The sequence below is a fragment of the Vigna radiata genome, chromosome 5 (genome assembly GCF_000741045.1).
Source record: "Vigna radiata var. radiata cultivar VC1973A chromosome 5, Vradiata_ver6, whole genome shotgun sequence".
Lineage (NCBI taxonomy): Eukaryota > Viridiplantae > Streptophyta > Magnoliopsida > Fabales > Fabaceae > Vigna > Vigna radiata.
Window position 1 is genome coordinate 4612835 of NC_028355.1, and position 25333 is coordinate 4638167.

A 25333-nucleotide genomic window follows, 5' to 3' on the forward strand; every position below is an offset into this window, starting at 1 on the left:
TTTCGCAGAGTAGAACACTCTTACTGTTATACGCCATTACCACTTGCACCATCCTTTACTCATGCATATTATGTGGTCAGAGTACACACACAAAATTCAATCTCAATATAATATTCATTAAAACACAAATATATTCTTGACTCAAATTTTGGGTTTACACACATACGCACATATAATTCAATCTCAATATAATAATCATTAAAGCACAAATATATTTTTTTACTCCGATTTTGGGTTTACACGTACACACATAATTTAATCTCAATATAATTTTCATTAAAAAACAAATATATTCTTGACTCAAATTTTGGGTTTACATACTCACACACATAATTCAATCTCAACATAATATTCATAAAATACAAATATATTCTTGACTCAAATTTTGGAATACACATCAGTTAGATGCTCATGAAGTCCTACACTTGACATGTAATTTCATAATAGATTATATCTAATAACCTTGACTCCATTCGACCCAACTCATCATGATAAGGTTGGTTCCTTCAATTCCTCGGGTCATGACAATATTTCATATCGATCCCACAAGAACTTCCTTTAAGTCTCACCACTTAAACTTCATTTTCTACATGAGTTTGAGTTTAATGAAGTTATGATGATAACTTCACACCATGACCCCTACTTGATACATACCTTAACATTGAACAATATGACAAATATTTTTATAAGTAACCAGATTCATACAACATATCCAAAAGTAAGATAAAATAGTTACAATCTAATATATTTATTACCCTTAATTCATACTACATAACCATAATTTTCCTCAAAGTTATGATTTCTCACCTAATCACCACATTATTTTCCCAACGACTCTTAGATATGTTATTCCTTTAAACTCATACTTGCTTAGCAAATTCTCCCTTCCCTCAGTGAGACACCCCTAAAGGTATACACACCTAATCGCCCAATGACTTAAGCATTAAAGCTTAATTCCTTTAAATTTTCCTACCCACAGGATGTTGAAATTATACAAAGAAAATCCTGATTAAAGATAAAAACATCCTTCGTGACCAGAAACAAACATATATTCATCTTGAACTATTTTGAGTCACATACATAGATAAGAGGTCACACAACTTAAAAAGTTAAATTGACTCAAGAAGAAATAAATAATGAATTTAATCTATTTTAAAATCTCAGATGTGTAAAACTTTTTAAAAAGATCACTTCTTTGGTCTCTGGTTTTAAAAAAATAAATAATGGAGTCAAAGACTTAGAAAGAAGACATAGAGAATCACATGCATATGCTAGAGATTATATACAACTCAAAATGCTAAATTGACTAAAAAATGAGCAAAAATTGAATTTCCTTTGTTTTGAACTCTTATTAAATGTGTAAAACTCTTTATAGATATCACTCCCATAATCTATGATTTTCAAATTGATAAAAGATGAAGTCATATATTTAACAAAGAAAGCATAGAGAAGTTATAAAAAAAATAAAGAAATAATAATTTTTACAAAATAGAATATGATATTTATATTTTACCATTTTAAATAATAAAATAACCGAGTATACTTTTTAAAAATCACTAATACTAGTTATTATTTTTTATGTTCTTACGCTATCAATATACTATACTTTATCAATAAGAAATAATTTTAAAGATTTTTTTTGTTTACAAAAATCTTTCTCAAGTGCTTGATACAATAATAATGTTTGAGTTTGATTTCTTACACAAATTATATCCTTTCCACCATGTTAATAATATTTTAAATTAAACTAAACAGAATAAAATAATTACATGGTTGAAAATATTAATTTTTGTCATGACTATTTTAAAAATCATAGGTATAATAAGCAATATTGTAAATATTTTAACTTTATAATGTTTATTATTAAAATGTTCAAACATTATTGATTACTTATTAATAATCTAAAAATGTTACTTACAAATTATAAGACATATTTATTAAAACTTTGTAATATATTTACCGATTAACAATGTAAAAATGTTATAATTAACTAATATTTGAGTTGTGGAACTCAAGAGAATAAAACATATATATCTGTTGTAGGGAAAAAGGGATAAACATACCTTGTTTCTTGAAGGGTGGAGAAGAGACGTAATATTTCGTCTTTTTATAAAGATTTATATTGTAATTTATAAAAATTCTTATAAAAAAAGAGAAAAAGAATCTTCTTCTGACTAATGCAATATTCTAAAATGACAAGGAACTTTTTGAATATTCATTTATGTATGCTTCCATAAAATAATTCAGAACTGTAACTATATTTGTGTCATTTCTACACAATAGACATGTTATAAATAAAATGGATAATTCTAGCTAAGTGGAAGTATTTTCCTATTTCATTATAAATTTTATTTATTTAATATTATATGAGAATATTACAAAAACATAATTACTACACGTGTGTGATAAAATAACTTCAATGTTTTATTTTATATAATTATATATGATAAATATGATATAAAGTAATATATTAATTTATATCACATAGTCCATCAATTAAAATATCAAATTTCAAAAATTATTATTCAAATTCTTTAAAAGATACATATTTGAATACTAATTATATTTTTAAACATCTCATTCTTTAAAAGATACATATTTGAAAATACATATTTATATATTTAGTTAAAACTATATTACTTGAGAAAGAAAATATAGATTTTGTTTGACAAAACCTATTTCAAAAGTGTTGTTTGACTAACCTACTCCAAAAGTGTGCTTTAATATGTTATTATATTTCACCCTTTTTTAATAAATAGAGCTAATTTAACACAATAGAACTCATAATCATATCATTGTGTACCATATGTTATGGGTCAATCACCAACACTTCAAAATAATATGAAGAGTCATATTATAAGAGTTGTTAACAATAATGTTTTTTTCTTCTAAATAGCACTTTTGTAAGGTTATATAATTAAAGTTATTTTAATTTTTTCTCAAAGTGTAATAAACAAATATTACTAATTATAACAAAAAGTACAATACTATTCAAATTCAAATAATTGATATCCACATCCAGTTTTCATCTAATTAAAAGTTTATATACATGCTTTTAAAAAAATAAAATTAAAAATAAATAAATAAATAAATAAATATATATATATATATATATATATATATATTATGACTCATTTGTAATTGATAAAGTTGACTTCAAACTTGAACAACTATGCACAAGTGACGAAAAAAGGACCAAACACATAGGAGGCGCGTGGATGACAATTTTTATAGAGTGAGTGGGGAATTTTTTACTCTCCCGCCATGAAGGTCCTCTCTTTCCGCGAAAGAGCACGTGTCAACGCGTCACACTGAGCTGGTTCCACTGTGCCACGCGTCATTTTCCTAGCGGTTGAATGCACAGATCCCATCCCAGCCGTCAGAACCATCATCCAACAACACATATACTACTTGAAGGTTCACACTGTCCATTCTCTTTCTCTCTCTTTTCTCACCCTGACCCAAATGGAATTTTAGAGAGAGAAACTAAGGGTTGGTTCGGTTGCCACCACCACACAGGTAATAATCGCCTTTCCAATTTCACTCTCAATCACCCTTTTCACATTTTTTTTTTCAGGTAAATTATTTTTGTCTTTTTCTGTTCATAATTTTTTTTTTTCAGAAACTGTTTCTTGTTCATGCAGTTGTTTGTTAGTTATGCTGGTGTGTAAGTGGAAGCTGAGACTTGGTTGTTATGTTTTCAATTTGTGGTGAGAATCTTTCTGTGGTTCGGTTTTTGGGTCTGCGTGTGTGGCAATTGTGATTTGCTTGGTTTTTGCTGGGAATATTTTTGGGTTGACTTCCGATTTAAGGCGTCAATTCATGAGTTTCGTGTGTGTTTTGAGACTTTGGGGTTTTGGGTTTTGACTTTTTAAAGGCTTTTGGTTTTGGAGGTCATGCAGTTCATGACGATTAGAAAATAACTGGAAACATGCAACCATAGAAAATGGTCATAGAGATTTTTCTTTAGAATGTAAAATAGGGATTTACTAATCAGGTTTTAGAACTCAGGAAGAGATTATGTTTTTGATTTCTTTGATTTAAGTAATTTTAGTTCTTATAAATTAGGTTAAAGGTGTATATGGAAGAAATTTGAACTTCCTTTAGATGACCGCCTCAAGGTTAGTGGAGCCTGGAAAATTATGAATATAGGTTAGATCAATTAATTCAAACTTGAATTTAATATTTTGTAAGTTGATTTTCACATTGTGTATGCAATTGTAAACAACTACTGTGATCTACTTTAGGCTTGTTTGTATTTTGGGGAATAATTGTTTGGTGAGATATTTTATTTTCTGTGGATTCTATGTTATGAAAGTCTTATATACTTGGGCTTTTAGGTTCTGATTAGCAAATGCATGATTCTAAATTCTGATATAAAAAACTGCTTGCTTTTTGTGTTACTTTTTTTTTTTATTAAAAAATCTTTATGGATTTTTTCTACTGTCTATTATATAATTGGAAATTTAGATTTTTATTCTCTTTTCATGCAACAGCCTCTGCTGCTTTGACTGTCTAGAGGGAGCTCGGTTCCCATCAGATGTGCCCAGTGCAAGATTGTTGCACCTACTGTAAGCACAAATCAAATGCCATCCCTAAAAATGAAGAGCAAAGTAAGCGTGAGCTGTTTAACAGAAACAAAGGACCTTCATGTGTGTTCGAAATCAAAAGTTATCGCCAAAAGCCCATGTTCTAAAATCATGATCTCTACACAGAAGGCTGAAATAGACACTACTTACCTAGATGGTAGGAGCCAGTTTCCAATCTGTTTGAGCCTTTTTTCTTAGCATCTATTTGATTTACTTTTTATTTTGCTAATCAGTGTCTTTATCAATGATTTTTGCATTTAACTTTGTTGTTCTTCTTCAGCTTACCTTTTGCTATTTTTAACATATTATATAATATGGTACTGATTTAATCTTTCATGTGTGGACAAATTAGAGCATCACATGAATTCATGATATTGAGGTTTTCTTTATTATGAATAAGTAGTGACTTTTCATTGTTCATAATTTATGAAAATTAGTAAGTTACAAAACAATTCATGCTGATCCACCTGACCAATTATTATCATCACTTGTTTGTTAATTAAGAAAACAAGTGATGTGTGAAATACATTACTTTTGGCATTATACTAGGAAAGACAAATTTAAGAACATCTCAAAATTTCCTTGGGATGTAGATTCTCTCAAGTTAGTTTTTCAATTGACCATGTCATGTGAGAAAGTGAAGAAATTAAGGCACTCCTGCAATGGATGCTACACCCCTAAATAGGGAATAAAAATTTTCCTATGTAATGTTAACCATCACATGGCATAGTCACGTGGAAAATTCAGGTGAGAAGATCTAAATCCTTGCCATAAATGAAAAATGAGAAAAAGAAAGACATGACAAAAGCAAAGAGATCCAAACATGAAGCTACTTTACTTCCATAAGGGTAGTCTTTACCTAGATAATGTGGATTACCAGTCTTTTCCATGGTCATCTAAGTTGATGCTTCTGAGCCACACAAATGAGGATGTACAAAAGATTGTTGTCTGTGATACCAATATGGACTTTTAATGTGAGATTAATCTTAAAATTTTCGTTTCTGGTAAGCCCTTTATGAATTTCTGAACTGTAATCTTCAGGACTCTTCATTGTCATAAATTTGTTCTATTTGTAATGTGTTGGAATCTTAGATCATAGTTTTCCAAAGTGCAGCTGTACTGCATCATTAATGTACAGCTATTAAACCATTATTTGGGGTTTTCTAAAAGTTTTAATGTCAGATTATTATGGAACAGATAAAATTGTTATGGTAAGATTCATTTGGTATAACAGAACTAGTTCTTGATCTTTTGACTGAGTAGAGTGGGCCAACTATAGAACTTTGTGTTCATTTCTTGCTGTTGTTTTCTACACAATCTGTTACTCTGCTGCATAATGGGCATTTTACTCTCTGACTAACAATCTCCTGATTCATGGGATTGTGCTTAAATTATTTCATTTCAATTCTTCACATTTGATAGTTCTTGCTCTTTCTCTGTAGTTTCCTCGAGGACACAGCCAAAAGACATAGCATGCGATCAATCTATTGACAGCAAAGAATTTCTGGATAAAGAGAAGTCTGAATCCGAGCACCAATTTTCTGTTTGTTCTTCTGTCCTGGGAAAAATGGTAGACCCTTGTTTTTTGGAACTTCACTTGTTTAATACTTACTTTTTTGTCAATGCTTTGTGTATCTTTCTTTTATATACTAGTTTAGTAGACAAATGAGAAACAGGGAGAGGAATAAATTAAAACCATACACTGGTTATTTTAAAAACAACTTACTTTTTGATCTATTTAGACAAACTTCTCCATAAACACTTTTAGGAAAAAAATAAGAAGGAAAAATGAAATGTGTTTCTCTATAAGCTAAAATTAGCACATGCATAAGTAATTTGTAGAATCTCTCTCATATAGCTTCTATAAATTCATATTTTTAATTTGTATGCAAACTAATTTTTACTTATGGTAAACCTTATTTCATTAATATTTTATTATTATTTTATTCTCCTAAAAGTATTTATAGATAAATTTTTACAAATAAAATAACCACATCCTGGATTTGTTTGAACTAGTTTAGACTTAAAAAAATTAGTTAAATAAGAATAAGTTTATTGAATTATTGTGGAATACTAAACACGTCTAGGATTTTAGAAATGTTGTCTTATTTTTTGATGGTTGGCAAGCGCCCCGGAGTCAACTTAATTTGGGTATGTACTGTAACTATACTGATATATCCGTGCTATATTATATATATCATTCTCTCCCATATAAATAAATTATGCCTTTTCCTAATTAAAGCATATTTCTAGAAGCTTTAGTTTTGGTTATAGTGAGAGCATGGAGGAACTACTTCTAAAAGTTTTGAGCGTAACATAGCTTTCCTGTTTAAAAGTTATGTTATGCCATATGATATCTGAACACATTTAGAGAAGAATAAAGGATGATTGGTCCTGGATGTGATGCTTCAATTCAATATGGAAGCTAAATATTTTTTCCTTGGCATTGTAAAAATAATAGTAGATTTTTATGCTAATGTTCATATCTTGTCAATCATTACTCTATACCTGTATCCGTGAGATTTGAAATTTTTTATCGTGCACAACTAACAATTCGTTCTCTTTTTTCTAGGAACTAACCAACCCTTGTACAGCAAGCTTAGAAACAATATTTTCTCCTGCCTTTGAGCCCATTGAAGATCATTCACAACATTATACTGAAAAAGATGCAGGTATGAGACATGAGAATAATGAAATATCCTTTATCATATATATGACTTTCTTATGTGGTCGCCGACTAATTTTTGATCTTGACCATCCCTGTATCATTATATGATCTAAATTTATAGTTCTGACATTTTCAAAATGACAAATGTACTTGTTGTTTATGCTCTTATACATATTTGAATAGGAGAATAGGGATGAAAGCGTAAAGGGAGTGAATGTCAACTATATATGTAAAATAGATGGTTAAAAATAAAACAAAGATGTGTTCAATGTTTTTTTTTTTATTCTTGAAAATATCACATACTTTTAGTCCCTTTTAAATTAATTTTTAGTTCCTACACTTGACATATTTAGGCTTAGTCCCTCACAGGATAGTAATAACATGAAAATCCCATCATTTTTGGTAAATACGGTTGTTCGAAATGAATGAAACTTTTGTAGGGACTAAAGAAAACATTGCATTATTTGAAGGGAATAAAAACATATTTAAACCTTGAAACAATCTTCGGTACACACGCATATTTATATATGAATGGGAGTTACTCAATCAAGAATGATACACCAGAAAAATATGTATCATTGTTCTTGAAGCTGACTGGTTATTAACCCGGTTAAAACATTGATTCAAGATTCAATGTTTGAACTGGTAATAATAAAATTTGTATTTGTAATATTTTGTGTAATAAAATAACATAAAAGTTATAAGAAATCAGGATCTTCAATTTTAAGTTATATGAATGGCTACGTTACATTTTAAAATAATTGAAAATAATTTATACTCATGTGAAATCTTAAAATATATCTTTTTATTTATCTTAAAAATGTTACAGATTAAAATTTAAAAAATTGAAAAAAAAATTAAAAACTGGTTTAAACTGTTTTTGGACCAGTTTGACCAGTTATTTTCCGGTTTTGGATGCTTCAATTTTTTTTTTCAGACCATTCTAGGTTGTTTCAATTAGAACAATTTCCACTGTTTTTTTTAATAAAAAAAAAACATTGATAAATTAAATAAAGATCATTGGCTCATATTTAAATAGTCAAGATTCAAAATAAATCCACAATACTTTTAAATAAAGATCATTGGCTTATATTAGTTGATGTGAGATTTTTAACACATTCCGTCACATTGAGGTATACGAGTAGTAAAGAAGTAAACTTTTGTATTGAACTGCCTGCATCACAATGTATGGCTCTTACCTCCTGATTATTTGATTGTCATCATTTGTACATGGATTCTGTTTTAGGGAGCATTGGTGATACAAACTTGGAAGGACTGGGAGCTGATGAGGGAAGAACCATATGTGGTTATGAGACATGTGATGTGTCTGACTTTTACATTTCTGACATGATCATTACAAGCTTACCCTTTGGTGGAAATTCCTTTGATGATGATATCAGTGAAACCAACTGTCTATCTGATTACGCATCTGCTGAGCCTTCCATGTTTACTGCATCTGAACAGTACATGATCCTGCCTGCTCTTGAAGATGATATTAAAGTTGGCTGTACTTCTGATCTCATATCATTTGAAGAAACTGTGATGGTTCGAGAAAGTGCCAGTTTGTATTCGGCAATGGGTCAGATAAGATCCTGCAACCAGGAGTTAGATGTTAAAAGTGACTTGGATAAATCAGAGTGCTTTGATCCACAATCATTTATCAAGAATCTACCCGATCTATCAGAAATAGAAGTGAATGGGCAGCCAACCCTAATTCCTAAGCAATCTCCAAGAAGAAAATCAATAACTCTAGTGCTTGATTTAGATGGTAAGAAAATAATTTAGCATTTCTCCCACAGAATATGAATAATCAATAGTTATTAATGTAGCATTGACATAAGTTGACACCATTAACTTAAATTATGTTTATAATCAATTCACCATTCCTTATTCATTATGATTATAAGTTGCTTTTGATGCATGACATCCTTTTTTCACTTTATAATTTTTATTTATACAGATTGGTCTCTACCATGAAAGTATGTATGTGACTTTACTTTTGCTTAAGAATAAAATTTGGATGATTTATCTTCGGACTTTTTAATGCTTTAGCTCAAAAAAAGGTATCCATGTGAATATATTTTTTGTCCATGACATGGCAAAGCTTATTAATTTCACCTAAATTGTCAAAAATAATATTAATTTTGCGTAGAGAAAGAATTTGTAAATATCAGATTCATATGTAAACATGGATATATGTTATACATTTATTGGCAAGGAACAAACATTCGCATTGTTGAAATCATAGTCACAGGATATAGGTAATAAGTAAAAGAGAATAAAAAAATAGAAAAATATAATGTCAACTTGATATTGTGTGCTATGGTTTGTTGTAAAATACAAAATACTAGCAGCTCAAAACAATATGATCCATGGTTGATAAGGTGCGATGCAAAATACTAACTACTTCACACATATATTACTATATTTAGGATAAGTACTAAAGCCCAAGCCTACTCTAATGCAATTATATAATAATACTTTTAATTCTAATTGAATAAGAATTAGGAATAAGTTGGAATTTCTTCTTTGGTTTCTCAATTAACTGACTATTAAACATACTTTTCGAAACTGTAGAGTAGAAATAAGTTGGTAGATTAGAAATGATGTAGAAATTAAAAGGTGTTTGATTAAAGAAGAATAGAGATGAGCTGAGGAGAGAGATAGAGAGATGAGTAAAAATAGGTGGCAAATAGTATAATGTCTCTTCAAGTATTTCTTCTCTTCTCTTCCACCAAACACACCATATCATTTTTATCCTCCCATGTCCATCCTTTCCTCTCAACCAAACAGGGGCATAGTTAGACTGATTTGTTTACGCATCTCTACTGGATGATATTTTTCTATTTCATTTATACAAAGCAGATTTATCATTTTTCTGAATTTCTTGAAATATTTACTGTTGAAAAATACTTTTTACCTAGCCATCTGTCATGTTTTCTTGTATCCAGAAACGCTTGTTCATTCTACACTGGAACACTGTGATGATGCGGATTTCACTTTTAGTGTTTTCTTCAATATGAAAGAATACACGGTATATGTGAAACAAAGGCCTTATCTCCATGCATTCTTGGAGAGAGTATCAGAGATGTTTGAAGTAGTTATTTTTACTGCCAGCCAGAGCATATATGCAAAGCAACTACTTGATATATTGGATCCTGATGGAAGATTTATCTCTCGTCGCATGTATCGAGAATCATGCCTTTTCTCAGATGGAAATTACACAAAAGATCTGACTATATTAGGTGTTGATCTTGCAAAAGTTGCTATAATTGATAATTCACCTCAGGTATGTAACCCGTTGCTCACTTTTGTTGGTTCAACTATTGTCTTCAGTTCCCAAGTTTTAAGTAGTTTGTAATATCTGTTTAGTATTCAACTCCGACCATAGTGCTATTTTGTGTCTGAGGGTAATTAAAAATATTTCGCTTTTCTAATTGTTGTAAATATTAGAAGGTTTAAGGCACATATAAGCTAATTATGTTAAAAGCTTCCCAAGTTATCAATTGGACTCCTTCAGCAAGAATTAGATGAGCATTGGGCTTTGACATTTGCCAAGACAATAATACAATAGAAGAAATTTGAGATTGCTTACAATGAGTTAATAATAACTTAATAACCTTGTGTTTGGTGTTTGGATGTAAGGTAAAGGAAGGGAAATTTAGTCGGACCTTGTCTGAAAGTTTTTAAATAAGGGAAGGGTGGAGGAAGTTTTCTTCTTTTCCCCGCATAATTGGGCTGGGGTTGAAGGCTTTATTTTAAAAAGGAAAATAGTCCTCGTTCTCTCCTTCACATCCTTAAACATCCATACAAGAGGAAATAACTCTCTTCCATCCCCTTCTCTCAACTCTCCATCTCTTTCCCTACTTATAAACACATAGAGGCTCCCATCACCCTGGATAAGGGTGGGGAGATATTATTTCTTTAATGAATATTCTTGGGTATTTAATCCTTCTATTCTTATATAATGCATTTCAGGTTTTCCGGTTGCAAGTGAATAATGGTATTCCTATAAAGAGTTGGTTTGATGACCCATTAGATTGCGCACTGATGTCACTACTTCCCTTTCTTGAGACCTTGGCTGATGCTGATGATGTCCGCCCTATCATAGCAAAGAGATATGGTAACAAAGAATAAGGTTTCTCATTAGACCAAATTTAGCTGATCTTCTTTCTTCTAGGATTAAGAAAAAATTGGCCTCTAATTAGATGCTAAAGCCTCCTTTCTATTTGAGTTTGAGATGAATTAACCTATAAAATAAACTATTGGTTATCTTATTGTTGAGTCCAGAATTGGTTCCCCTTTCTTCTCAGTTGACAAATGTGGAGTTCTGTGTTTCTCTCAAAAGGTAGTTGTAGCCACCATCTCTTTGTCTTCACTTCCTCGTGTTAGTCCTTGTACAGTAAAATTTGAATATTCCGTGGGGGTGTACATGAAATTTATCATATTAAGGAATATAGTTCTGAAAGTTACATATTTCATTTGTGTTTCTTATTAAAGGCCAATCAATTTTCATGCGTGCTGATAGAAATGGAACCTTTTATTAATCTTTTTATTGACATAGACTCCTTTAATGTTATGATTCAAGTATTTTCTTATGGACATTGATTGATGAAGTGTGTAATTTGTCGTCTAAAGAGGCAATTTTAGTTTGATATATTAAGAAATACTGAACTATTTGTCCAGGAACAGTAAAAAATAGTAGGAAAAACTGAGAAAGTACAAATTGAAAAGGGGTAAATTTTAGAGCTGAATTTGTGATAATCAAGTTAACAGTTCTATGGATGAGATTGAATACTATTTATTTATTAATCTTTCAAACAATAAGTATCATCCATTGCCAACAAATTTGAAACATACAAATATATGATCATAGACATGAAACATCAAGTTCGTGAAAATAATTGAATAGTATAGTTTTGAGGATAATTATGTATGATGATAATCTTGTTTCATTTTAGGTTCCAGTTACTTGAATACTTTAGTTTTGAGGATATCTATGTATGATGATAACCTTGTTTCATTTAAGGTTTCGGTTGCATTTTGAAATTAATTGCAGCATACGGATGCCAAATTAATCCCTTTCATTATCTAAACATCCAGATAAATAAGTATTTAGTTCATCATCCTACTGTTTATGATTCAATGAAAAATTGTTCCTGCATCCGCTTTTCCTTGCTGTTGAAATGTTAAGTAGATTGCAATGCTAGCCCAGGATGATATATACATATTTGATTGAGGTAGTATTTAGCCAACTCTTTTATTTTCTCTTCTCCTTAAAATAAGTTTGGAACATTTTCTTTAAAGAGCTCTCAATTTATTTTTAAAATGCTAGGTGGTGTTTTCAGAACAAGTTGTCATTTATTCTCTTTCGCTATCTCTCTCCCTGTCCTCTCAATTTCTCTGTACCCACTTTCTGTCTCTTGTACTCCCCTCTTTCTCTTCTCTTCTGCCATCACTCTCGAGTCCTCTTTTAAACTTTAAAAAAATTGAAAATTACCAAACAACTAATTTATTTCTAGAGCTCTTATTTTGAGCTTTAACTTTAAAGTAGTTCTTAATATATAATATAAAGAAGAATGTTGGTCAAAACATATTCTTAGTTGACTCTGTTTCAATTTATAACATATTTAATTTGATTTTATGTAAATAAATAGCTTTCTTTTAGGAGATTTCCTGTACATAATGTAATCCGGACCATTTCTGTAGATCCAGCTTCAATTTTTTCTTATTTTGAATTCTCCTTGTATCTATATATATCATGTATCTTGTGCTGTTTAATAAATCAGAAATGTACATATTCTTTAGTCCTTTCCTCTGGTCTGAAGGCTAGCTTTATACATCTGTGCCAATTTATGTCATCTAAATATTCATATGACCCAAGTTACTGTGCTGAATGTATTCAAAATCAGTGATGGCTCATGTTTCTGGATTTTTCAGTTATATCCTGGGTTAAATATCCATATTATGATATGCATAGATATGTATTTGTTAAATGTGTCAGGCCCATCCCTTTATTGTTTCTGTTCAATTTTATAATGCCATCTGGCTGGGTTGTGAAAATAATAATAAAATAGATAATGATGAGGAATGAGAAAATCCTGTGTCTGGGCTTTCACTTAAGGATACAAGTTGGGACTATTAAGTATATTCTTTAAAACTTTTTATCAAAATGTTTCTTTGTTAGGTAATTAGTTAAGTTAGGTTCAATAGTTTGAATAAGTCATGTTCCCCATAAATAAGAAGGGAGGGGAGAAATAGATTATCTTGTTGTGTGGGGGAGGAAATTGGGGGCCTATTGGCATTGGGAAATTTGATGTAGTTCTTTCCTGTTCTTTGCAATAAAGATACTTGATTTCTATTGACTGGTATCAGAGCATTGTATTGGAGCTGTGGGTATGATGAAGATTTTGAAAATGATTCGAACTTTTGATGGAAAAGAGCCTATTGGTGGCCAATAAATGTGTAGAGAATATTTTGAGGCCATGGTGTTAGAAAAGGAGTTATCTTAGGCTGTAATGACATTGTTGTTCTCAATCAGTAGAAACAGAGTAATTAAAAGGGAAATTTGGTTTACCTTTGTGAAGGCGACAGTCAAAAGACTTCATCCAGAGAGTACTTTTGATTTAGAGGATTGAGTTTGAGATGAGGAGAACCCATCTGAGCCGAGAAACGGATTCAAGAATGTAGATACAAGGGTGAAAAGCAAGAACCTTCACATTCGAGATAAAACAAGCTGTTGTGAATTGGAACCAGCAGCAAAATTAGAGTTCCAAAACCGTAACCAAGGTTGTGGATAGAACATCAATGGGGAGGAAGCAAAGGAAACAAAGAACAAGAGTGATCATTTAGCAAATCAGTTGATTGAGAATAAGAGAAACCTTAGTATGTGCATGGACGAAGATGTGAGGGATAGTAAAACCCGAAGAGTTCTAGTCAACCTACCATCAGCTGTGTAGGAGCTCAGGCACTAGTGCATAAACCACTGCTTCAACCACCAGACTCAAATGCTTCCATTTAGGAGAATGGGTAGTCATTCTGTCACATGTGTACACCAACCCAGATTCCATCATCAGAATGGCAAAGGACACGTATGGTGACTGAAACAGAGACAGAAAGATTGGATTTGTCTTACTTATCCAAAGCATTGATATGTGGGGATATGGTCTATGTTACCTTGGAAATGAAGAGGGTCGAGAAGGAAGTGGTTCTGCTGGTGCAAACATTAATTCCATTCACGAGCTAACAAGAGTTAAAGGCTTCGGCAATGTCTAGCTCATTGACCAAGTTGTACTACCATAATTAACAGACCAAGATATGTGTGTGGTGACCGATGCAATGATAATAGTGGCGTCAAAAGATGGGGTGGTTGCTGTCCCGCCTCATACCAGTAGAGCAGACAGGAAGGGAGAAGGAGCCAACCCCAATTCATTAGCCTAATTAGTTAAGCCCATATATGATATATTTGTTCTGTTGTTCCAAGTCCAGTACAGTGGCATTAGTTTCTTTTTGGCTGTGTGTGCAAATGGAGCTTGTAGGCTGAGCTTCTTTTCTAATTTAATGGGTCAGATCCAACAAAAGAAAGTGAAGAGTTGCTATAGTTATCATCTTGTGCCACTTACCTTGGTGCAATTCGGAAGGGAGTCAGAATCTCAGTCCTGTGCTGGGCCATTGATACTTAGTTTCACAGCCAATAATATTACAAAAATGTCATTGGAAAAGAATAGAGGCATTCAACTAGTTGCATTTGACCAAGAATGGCATGATGATATCTTCGGAGCTGCTGCAGGGGTGGGATTTGGTTTGGTTGTCATACTTCAAATAATTGGAACTCTGGTGGAACTTGTAGCTGTAAGCGATTTCATCTTGAAGACAATGTGAATGCTTTTTATTTTTGGAGGGGAGTATTGTTAGGTGACCCCAATTTGCAGTTAGTTACAATAGGTTAGTTACCCATTAGTTAATTTTAAGAGTGAGTTAGTTACATGGTCTGAATAAGGCGTGTTACCTATATACGATGGGAAATTAGAGATAGATCATATTGTCATATATGAGAGGAAATTAGGGCCTTTGTCACTGGGAGGTACTGACGCAAGAAGTTCAATAGTTTGTCTTTTATTCTGTTAATTGGGGAATGGGGAGTTAGAGATAGATCATCTTGTCATATATGATGGGAAGTTAGAGATAGATCTTCTTGTCATATATGAGAGGAAATTAGGGCCTTTGTCCCTGGGAGGTGCTGACGCAAGAAGTTCAATAGTTTGTCTTTTATTCTGTTAATTGGGGAGTGGGGAGTTCTTCCTTACTCTTTCCATAAAAGATACCAGGACTCAAGACCAAGATCATTCACTAAATAAAAAGGCTGACTGTGCAAGAAATGGCTGAATATACTTTTTTGGAGTTCAATGCTTGAAATATTTTGGTAATCAGATGGAAGAAAGATAGAGAATTGCTCTTAACCTGATAATCTTAATACATTTGCAATAAACTATAAGGTGGTTAATAAAAATTATTCCTTTGGTTTCTGAAACTAATGGAAAGATTAATTGTCAAGAATGGTATATCAAAATTGTGAATGAGGGATGCTTATACTGTCTTTAATTTTAAATGTGCATCATCATTGTAAACATAAAGTATTTTGGCCACTATCAGGTCTGAATTGGAAGCCATCATCCTTGATAATTTCAATTGAGTTGTCAAGATTTGAGAGGTAACAAACTAGCTTTCCCGCGTTTTCCATTATTTCTTTAAACTTCAAACTAACTTGATATAGATTTCCATTCAAGATTATCCTGTACTGAGTTCTGGTTCAAGCAATCATTTTATATATCAACTAAATTGTTTTCTAAGCTTCCAAGTGATCAGTTATAATGCTTATCTTGATAACTTGACCATTTCCTTCATATGTATCAAGACTTTTATTGTCATTGTGGAAAACAGTTGGCACAGGTGGAAGAAGAATAATATAATTTTGTAAATATTCTTGAGTATCACATACTTGGTTGTACTGCTATATACTTTACTAGAAATAAATTTACTTTTATCATCCTCTATGATGGTACGCTGGTGATATAAGAAGTGTCATTTATTAGAAAACATAAGTTAAGATTGAATTACCTGTGTGACAATGATTTTGCTTCAATGGTTTACAAATGGATTGGATATCCCTAATGCTATGGCTAACACCCGGAGCATGTTGAATGTTGCCTGAAGTTTTGTATCTTCCGATATAGTTTATTAAGCTTAAATGTTTTACGCAGCCGTATTAGTGTAACCCTCTCCAGAGTATCGACTTATAAGTCAACCTTAATGCAGTGGACTTGTTTGAGTAATCTAATATAACAACTACAACAGGAGGAGATATATTTTAAAAGGACTAATATATTATTGTCATTATATCATCAGTATGCTACAGTGGACAATTTAACTATATGTGATCGAATGGAAATATTGGAAGTTAAGTATCTGTGTTTGTGCAATTGATATAATATGTATGTTTATGTGGTTTATTCTAGAAGAGAGGTGGTTTTTTGACCTTTTTTTTAATCTGCCCGACAGTCCTTTAGGTTTGGATTATAAGTTCATAGACTTGGCCTGTATTAAATAGCTGACTATCACTGCTTTAATGATTGTCTGCTATTCCTTCCTATCTTCATATGCTTTCATGATTTTGCATCCATTGCCTGCAGGTCTGTGAAGAAAATTTTATTAGATTATCCCTCTAATGGCTGTTTGATAGGTATGTAAATTTTGATTACACAGGAATCCAGAAGATATGTTAATTATATTGCCATAATATTTTAACCATGTTTCACATTCCTTACCTGAAGCAAGGCGCTGTGTAAAGTTGTAAAATCTAACTGGGAAATTTTAAGACATTGTTATTTTCTTTTTCTTTCCCTGGCCATTTTTCATTCTTGTCTTTACAATTGGATGTAAACCTATGTAAATCCTAGGAAGAAGGTTGTTAAAGTTTTGTTGTAGCTCTTTTGATCTTTAATTGACTTAGAATATGGTCATTTAATGTGATATTTAGCATACTACGTTAAAATGTTTGGTTTATTTATTTCATGGGCACCTGATATGGTTTATTATGTTTTAGACATTTACAGAATTCGAACTTTGGGACCAACTTTCTCTATTCCAAAAAAGTCAGCCACAACTTCCTTTTATTTAGTAAAACATATTTGGGCCTTTGTTGAAATTTTTGAACTCTATAAATGAACATCCTAACAATTTAAACAAAATACATTGGAACCAGGTATTTAAGCTCATGCCATGTGAGTTTACTTTTACCAAACTGCACTGCTCATATTTCTGACGTGCGTGTTTATATCAAATTGATTTTCATTTAATTATTATCTTAGAAAAACTATGAGTTGATTATGTTATTCTAGAATTATAACACTTTTTTATATATCAAATTTGGATGATGTAGCAATCACAAGAGATAAAAGAAAGTAAAGTACTCAAAGGATATAGGGTGTAGCATTAAAACAAAACGAGTCTTACAACAAACATTGAATTTGCATTTCCATACTTATGAGGTGTTTAGAATTTTTTGAATTTTATTGCTATGATTGGCTTGGTTTTTGTGTTGTAGCGTTATTTTATTTTTGATAGTGTTGGATTGATTTTGCATGTGTATGTTTGGATATAATATAAATGTTTAGGTTAAGTATGGGGGAGGAAATGAGCAAGTATTCATTCATTTCGTCATTGTTTTTGTATCAGTTTTTGAAATTATTAAATTATAATCTTTTAATTTTTAATTTTGTAATTTTATACTTTTATAATTTTAAATAACTCTTAATACATTAAATGTTACAAAAAAGATATTAGTCACTAGTCGTTTTTAATAAAATAATATGTAAAGATGATTAAATATGATGGTAAAGTAACAATATAATAGTCATGTTATTCAAAACTGAAAAAATGAAGTTCTAAAAGCTAAATTAGAAAATAAAAAACTTTTTAATATTTAACTGATCAGAAAAAAATTAATTAAAAATAATCAAATTTAAACCATAATTAAGACTAAATTAAATTATTACTCAATCTTAAAATAAAGATATACTATCTTGAATATCTCTATAAGTCATTGCAGAAAATTTAATTCCGTGATTTCGGCAAAAATAAAAGATTCATATTATTCATTATTGCCATGAGATCTTACTTTAATTTGTCTAAACAAAATCTTTCAATAATAAATTTATTTCAACTACCTATTTATAGTAGTAATTCATAGTAAAAGTAACAGATAATCCAATGCTTAGGACTCTCCAGAATATTCTTCACGAATAACAAAACTATTCGAATCATTGTCCTTGATTTTACAATAAAAATACAAAAAAAAATAATAAATCACTATATCGTATAATTATATAAAGTGAGGGTTGAATATATAGGAAAATTTTAGTGTTCTTATATTCACCTTATAAACAATATTAAATCATCATTAAATCTCAAACAATCTTTTAGAGTTAATGATTACATATATAATTCTAATCAGGTTATTATAACATAAATATAGTTATATATTAACTATTATAACATAAATACATACTTTGGAATTATAACATACACATACAATATCAAATCAAATAATTTAAGAAACAAAATCAATACTTAATTTTCACCGATATTTTTATTGTAAGAAATGGGAATAGGTATTGTGGTGAGCACAAATTCTTAAATCTTTCTAAGTGAAACTGTTTCATCATTTTATCTTTTACATTTCAATTTTTTTTTTGTTATAGAATTTTTAATGGGATTTGAAAATAAATTTGAAAAAGTGGATTTGAGAAAAAAAGAGATGAAGTATTGTTTAGATTAAGAAAAAAATGATATGAAATGAAGGAATTTTTAATAGATTCTTAGTTTAATTTATAAGAAAAAGTTAATATAAAATTTATAAAAATATACTTCCCTCTACAAATATAAAAAAAATATCTGAAGCATAATTTTTTATCGTTATCTGTGTTTTTATGCATTGATATTTGCACAATAATCGCTTTTCGCTTGGTAAGTTTCCATTTGCAGCAACAAACACGTCCTAAAATATTTGCATATCAACTTGCAAATAATTTATTCTCCTCATCCGAATAACAATCTTAACTTGAATTTGTCAAAGATTAATTTGTCAAGCCAAAAAAAAAGTTATCTTGTATCATTGACTTTATATCATACAATCTGATCACCTATTTTGGATATGCTTGTTTAAATTTTTAATAATCACTTATTATAATTTTAATATAAATAATTTTATTTAAATATCAGTAAACAAAAAACAACAGTAATATTTTGACACATACAATTTTTTTATATTTATTTAATATTCATTTTCAATATATCAAATAAATGTTAATATGTATATCATACTATTAATAAAAAAAAATAATGAATATTAAACAAGTACTATTTTATACAACTAAACACTATATAAAATAAGTATGAATTACATAGGTTACCAACGATGACTATTTAACATAATAAAAAGATAGAGTAGAAAAGAACCACAAATATTATTTAAAGTATATGTTAGGATAACAGATTTTTAAGGTATCTGTTGTGGTGATCTGCCTGAATTTATCTTCTGATGGTTGAAATGAAGGTAAAGTTACCATGTTCTGCAGATTCTGTTGCTGAAAACCAATATCCTGCCATGATGCGTCATAGTTATAGGATTGCATAACTCCATTGTAATTGCAAAGAGAGGTCTCTATATTGTATTGATTTCCATGAAAATTTGTATCATTAGTAACACCACCATTTATTGTTGTGATACTTCCTCCAACCACAAGTGCATCCTGTTGATTATTCCCCCAATGTTGATTCAAGCTTTGTATTTCACCAAGTTGGTCAAAAAGATTAAAGGACTCATCAAGAAAATCACAAGGCACATCAAATTTATTTGAAGGATTTTTAAGCACATCAGTTTGGCATGCATTGGATGTATCCACCACTCCTGTGTTCTCTGCCTTCACTTGCATGAGATTTGGATCAAAGTTAAGCTTTTGGGATTGAGAACTAGAGCCTTTTTCAGAATTGTGTTGGAAAGATGGTGCAAGGTTACCATTAAGTGGGTTCATTGGAGCAAAAAGAAGTTGGTTTTGGAAAATATCCTTCATGAAAACCAGTTGGTTTGGGTTTGGAGCAACACATTCTGGTTGAATCAGGCATTGCTTGAAATTGAATTGGGCTTCATCTTGTTTCTTGCATTTGAACATTACTGTTCGTTGATTACATGCTTCAAGCTTACAGTCCAATCTAGCTATGAAATTCTTCAATTCTTCAGCACCAAGGTTGTTGAAGCATGGATGCCAAGTGGGATATTTGGTCTCAAGGATCTCTTTCTGAACTCTGGCAATCTCACTGTCAACCATGTTCTTCCTCATCTCAAAAAAGTTATTGAGATCAAAGTTCTTAGGAATTTTCTCAAACACCATACGCTCATACCTCTGAATGATGGAGTGCATCTCAATGGGGTCTTGGGGCCAAGTCAATGGTGGAGAATCACCTTTTCCATCATACATAATCAAACAAGCTTTCACTCCACACACACTACAAAATTCAGATATTGTCTTCAATAATGCCTTCTTTCTCTTCATCAAAGCCAGATCACGATCTCTCCCATTTGTGATGGGTTTCAAAATCAATTTTGGACGACCCATAATTCTGAAACACGCACATACGGAAATTGATCAACAAAGTTTAAGATCAAACAGACAACCAATTCATGAATTGGATTTTACCACAAATTATAAAGAAAAGTTAGTGAAAATGATTATTATATATAATAAAGAAAATCATGATGGACAGTACAGAAAGTCTCACCAAAAATTTTCTTGAAGAAAAAGCAAACTGCTTTCGATAACAAAAGAGAAAGAAAAAGACAAGAGAGTTCCTTTTGGAAACTTCCAACTATGAGAATTTCACGAATGAAAAAGAAAATATCAAAGGTAAAGGTTCAATATATAGGAAACTTTGATTCATCTTATAAAGCAGTGTTAAATCATCATTAAATCTCAAATAAACAGACATAATTATATGTGTTGTATGATTCTAATCACGTATAATTATGACATAAATATGATTATATATTAGCAATTATCTTATCTTATAAATATACCATTTCAAATTATAGCATAAATATGATGCATCAAATCTAATAATTTAAGAAACAAAATCCAAACTTTGTTTTTTGTACTGATATTTCTAATATTGTAAGAAATCGGAATAGATATTCTGATGTGAGGCCTTCCTTTCAAATATAACTAAATGGAGAAAATGATTTGACTGAAAATTTTCTCTGTAAATATGCTAAAGAAAATCTAAACACACTATCGTGAAATATTTAACAGATAATCACTATAAATATTCACAAAAACAAATCATGACAAATATTAATTGAGGAAATTTAATTTACATTTATAAGAAAGATAATATTTTGACATTATTAAACAAGAAATAATAGTGATTTAAAAAATACATAAAAATTAATCTTAACAATTCAAATAAAATTTAATTTCTGTCAATATCAATATAAAAAAATCCTTAATCGACATCAATAACAATATTTTAGTATTAAACATGTCGACAACTCCCAACCCAAAAGAGAATATAAAATTAAAATTCTTTATTTTAAGTAATTAAATTATTCTAATAAACTTGTTAAGATATACCAAATATTCTAAAGATATTAGATAATAAAATATTATGTTAGCTATATTTTAGATATTATTATAATTTGTACATATTTGTACATATGTTTTTCCTTTAATAAATGAAGGATTATAGGATCTTTGCATGTATATAGTACTCTATTCCTTGAAATAATATATCAGACTTATTTTTTAAACTTTAATAAAACTTCTAAAATTTTAATTTTTATTGAAATTCCTTATTAGAAATTATACTTTTTCATTTCAAAATTTTCATACAAATGAATTATTCTCTTAAAATTGAATATTTTCTCATGTAGATCTTTTTACATTTTTATTACCACCATAAAAAAAATTTAGTTTAGTTTAAATGTAAGTTAAAAATAAGAACTTACGGAAATTATTATAACGAAAAGAGAAAAAAAAAAGAAAAGAAATTATACAGAAAGTTGAATATTCTTTCTTATCACAGGAACAACAAACATTTACGTACGTCATGGAATATAGAAAGTACTTTTTAGAATTTGTACTAAATTAAGTTAATATTTGCTTAATTATATAGAATGTGTTTAAATAGTTTATATTTGCTTAATAAAAAAAAGTCGCACAAGTTTAAGAAAAAAAAAACGAGAAATTAATATGCCCTTCAACTTTTTTATGCTATTTTTATTTCATTTTTAATTTTTTTTACTTTTTCTCATTACATCCATTATCTCAAGGTATATCACTTTTTTTTTCTCTCTCTTTCTTATATTTTTTTAATCTGATTATATCATTACATATATCATTTTTTTATTCCATTTTACTTTTCGTATATTTTAAAAATTAGAAAATCCATATTTTCAATCCAAATTATATTGTGAAACAAATTTCAAACCTATTTCAAAATTTCAAGATAAACCCTATTTTTTTTCTCATTTTCCTTTTTACTATTGACTCCAAAGTTTTCAAAATTTCCTTTGTACAATTAATCTATTATTAAAGCATTCCATAATTGGCATTTAACATAAAGGTTATTTAAGCTTATAGATTCCTCCATATATTTATATAATCAGATTTTTTTTCAAAATATAATTCTTAATTAAAGAGGAAGGAAGGAAGTGCAATACAAAGCAAAATATACATTTAAGTAGTTTTCAAAAGATCTAAACTACTCCAAAATTGTTCTGACACATGGAAATCTTCACCTGCATTATTATTATATCCTATCATAAAAATACACAATTATAACAGAAAGAAACATAAGGTTAGTATATTTAAATAAAATATAAATTTATAAATATTTAAATGGAATTTATAAATTAAATATTCATAATCAAATCATTCATTCTAAATACAAATATTTACGACAATTCTTAACTCTGTCTTTAGAGAATTTTTGAGTGCTAAATAAGAATTAGTGATTTTGTACCTATCATACACTTCATGATGAATTTGGTTGTGTTAGTGAGACTTTACTCAACCCCAGAATAGGACCTGAGTCATTCTATATGAAAGGGTTAACTCACTATAACGTACCAGAAAACTTATCTTTCAAACCACTTTCTATTATAGGAACATTTATCAAGTCACATCACTTAAGTATCTTCATCTATGTAAATTAGAATATTTAGTAGAGTCTAGATAATCTCTTATAGAATCCTTATTCAATTCACCATAATATATAAGAGTGAAAGACTTCCTTCTTTAAAAGTTATTCCACTTTCATCACAACACCATTACAAATATACATATACAATTCATCACATTCCATCGTCAACATTTTCATCTATTTTCATAAACATCTCACCTCTCATATTTCAATACATAACTATCCGTTAAACTCACGATTAGGCCAATGATAAGTAAAAATCCATGACAAAACTATAAATAGAAATTGTTGATAAGGTGGTTGAATTACATTTCTTACTGCATTTAATATCCTTATAATCGAACTATTATTGACTTAGTCATTGGAGTATCTTGTATAAATACACTTGAGTGATCTTATTAGACAAATGATTGAATAGGAAGACCAATATATCAAATACATTTACTTGTTAAATTGTTTATAAAGCTTGATTGCTCTTGCAATGTTTTAAATGCACACAACAATTAATTTATTTATAAATTTTAAATTAATTATATTACGTTTTTATATTTTAATGTAATATACCATATGATTTATTCAAAATTCACTAATACATAGTAAATAAATGTTATAACTATGGATGGATGACGTCATTAATTGATTCATGAGAATATATATATATATATATATATATATATATATATAATTTAATGATTTTTTTTAAGTCAGTATAATTTTAGTTAATTTTCATGTGTTTAATGATCAACTTTAATATTAAAAATGGGTTAAATATGTTTTTATTTTCTATACTTTGGAACGATTTTGGTTTTTGTCCCTCTCTCAAACTAAAGTACAATTTAGTCCATCAATTTTAGAAAATTCTGGTTTTAGTTCTTTTTACCAATTTTTTTTAACTTTAGTTGTTGTTTTAAATTTTTAACTTTATTTTTACCAAAGTTGAAGGACTAAATTGTACCTTAGTTTGAAAGAAGGAGTAAAACCAAAATCGTCCCAAAGTATAGGGACTAAAAACATATTTAACCCGTTAAAAAATGAGCAAAATTAACTAAAATTATATATATATATATATATATATTAATTATAATAAAATTATATCTATATTTATTATAATTAAATTTTGATCTATATTAAATCTTTGACTTATTTCTGGATTCAACTCCATTATTGGATGAAAATATATTATAAACATAAGAATAATACTTTTCCAATATATTTAGTAGTTAAATTTTACTTATAATGTTAACTAATTTAAGTTAAAATAAATACTTTAATTATTATAATTAGTTTTTTTTTGCTTGCCTTTGTGAAATTATTAATTTTAATTATTTACAGATTTTGAGCTATAAAAAGCCAAAACAAACATTGTATTTAAAAAATGTTATATTCGAAAGTTTTCTACATTAGTTTGTATCCTACCCAATGAACATTGTTAAATTTTCTTCTCATCAATGACAAATTTTAATGTAATATTTAATAAATTAAAGAATTAAAATTAACATTATTTCTGATTCTTTACTTCTTTAAAACGAGTTATTAATGAGGTTTCAAGTGTATTAGGTTCATAACAAAATTTCTTTTATTTTGTGATTCAAAAAGGTGGTGAGCCAAATTCATTTCATTTTATAATACATATATCCAGACATGACTACACTTGCACTGTATTATATAAGTTTTATTTAATTATACACTCATGAACGTAATTTTAAATTTTATATAATAAATATACATGTTGATCTGTTTGTGTGTTTATTAAAATAAATTTAAAGGTTAGAAATAATAATGATAATTTTAAGTTTATAATTAAATTTTGAATAGAATTGAC

The 25333-nt window shown here is 29.3% G+C and overlaps 2 protein-coding genes across 20 annotated transcripts; one reads left to right on the plus strand and one right to left on the minus strand.

Annotated features, from left to right (window-relative positions):
• Positions 1-3430: 3430 nt before the first annotated feature.
• Positions 3431-17308, plus strand: LOC106760768 (CTD small phosphatase-like protein 2). Of its 19 annotated transcripts, none has more exons than XM_022780510.1 (10): positions 3431-3519; positions 4497-4746; positions 6032-6159; positions 7162-7261; positions 8504-9025; positions 10209-10546; positions 11236-11380; positions 11548-11605; positions 15910-15967; positions 16947-17308. In XM_022780510.1, exons 2-9 carry the CDS (start codon positions 4587-4589, stop codon positions 15947-15949), a joined length of 1491 nt encoding a protein of 496 aa, XP_022636231.1. In that variant the 5' UTR covers positions 3431-3519; positions 4497-4586; the 3' UTR covers positions 15950-15967; positions 16947-17308. The 19 variants fall into 19 exon arrangements, 16 of the variants coding, with proteins under 16 accessions (XP_022636231.1, XP_022636232.1, XP_022636230.1 ...); XM_022780511.1 differs by having other exon boundaries at positions 17020-17308; XM_014644195.2 differs by lacking the exon at positions 11548-11605 and adding an exon at positions 3645-3710 and having other exon boundaries at positions 3435-3519.
• Positions 17309-19722: 2414 nt separating this feature from the next.
• Positions 19723-21193, minus strand: LOC106760100 (agamous-like MADS-box protein AGL82). The gene is made up of 2 exons (XM_014643531.2): positions 21094-21193; positions 19723-20934 (listed from the first exon to the last, which is right to left on the minus strand). The coding sequence occupies exon 2, from the start codon at positions 20928-20930 to the stop codon at positions 19782-19784; it is 1149 nt and encodes a 382-aa protein (XP_014499017.1). The 5' UTR covers positions 20931-20934; positions 21094-21193; the 3' UTR covers positions 19723-19781.
• Between the last annotated feature and the right edge of the window lie 4140 nt (positions 21194-25333).

What these genes read in the sequence shown, in the direction of transcription:
- LOC106760768 (XM_022780508.1), top strand. Translation starts at nt 4,587, where the DNA reads ATGCCATCCCTAAAAATGAAGAGCAAAGTAAGCGTGAGCTGTTTAACA. An exon ending in AGACACTACTTACCTAGATG is followed by an intron (nt 4,747 to 6,031) that starts GTAGGAGCCAGT and finishes CTTTCTCTGTAG; the next exon opens with TTTCCTCGAGGACACAGCCA. An exon ending in TCTAGTGCTTGATTTAGATG is followed by an intron (nt 9,026 to 10,208) that starts GTAAGAAAATAA and finishes TCTTGTATCCAG; the next exon opens with AAACGCTTGTTCATTCTACA.
- LOC106760100 (XM_014643531.2), bottom strand. Translation starts at nt 20,930, where the DNA reads ATGGGTCGTCCAAAATTGATTTTGAAACCCATCACAAATGGGAGAGAT.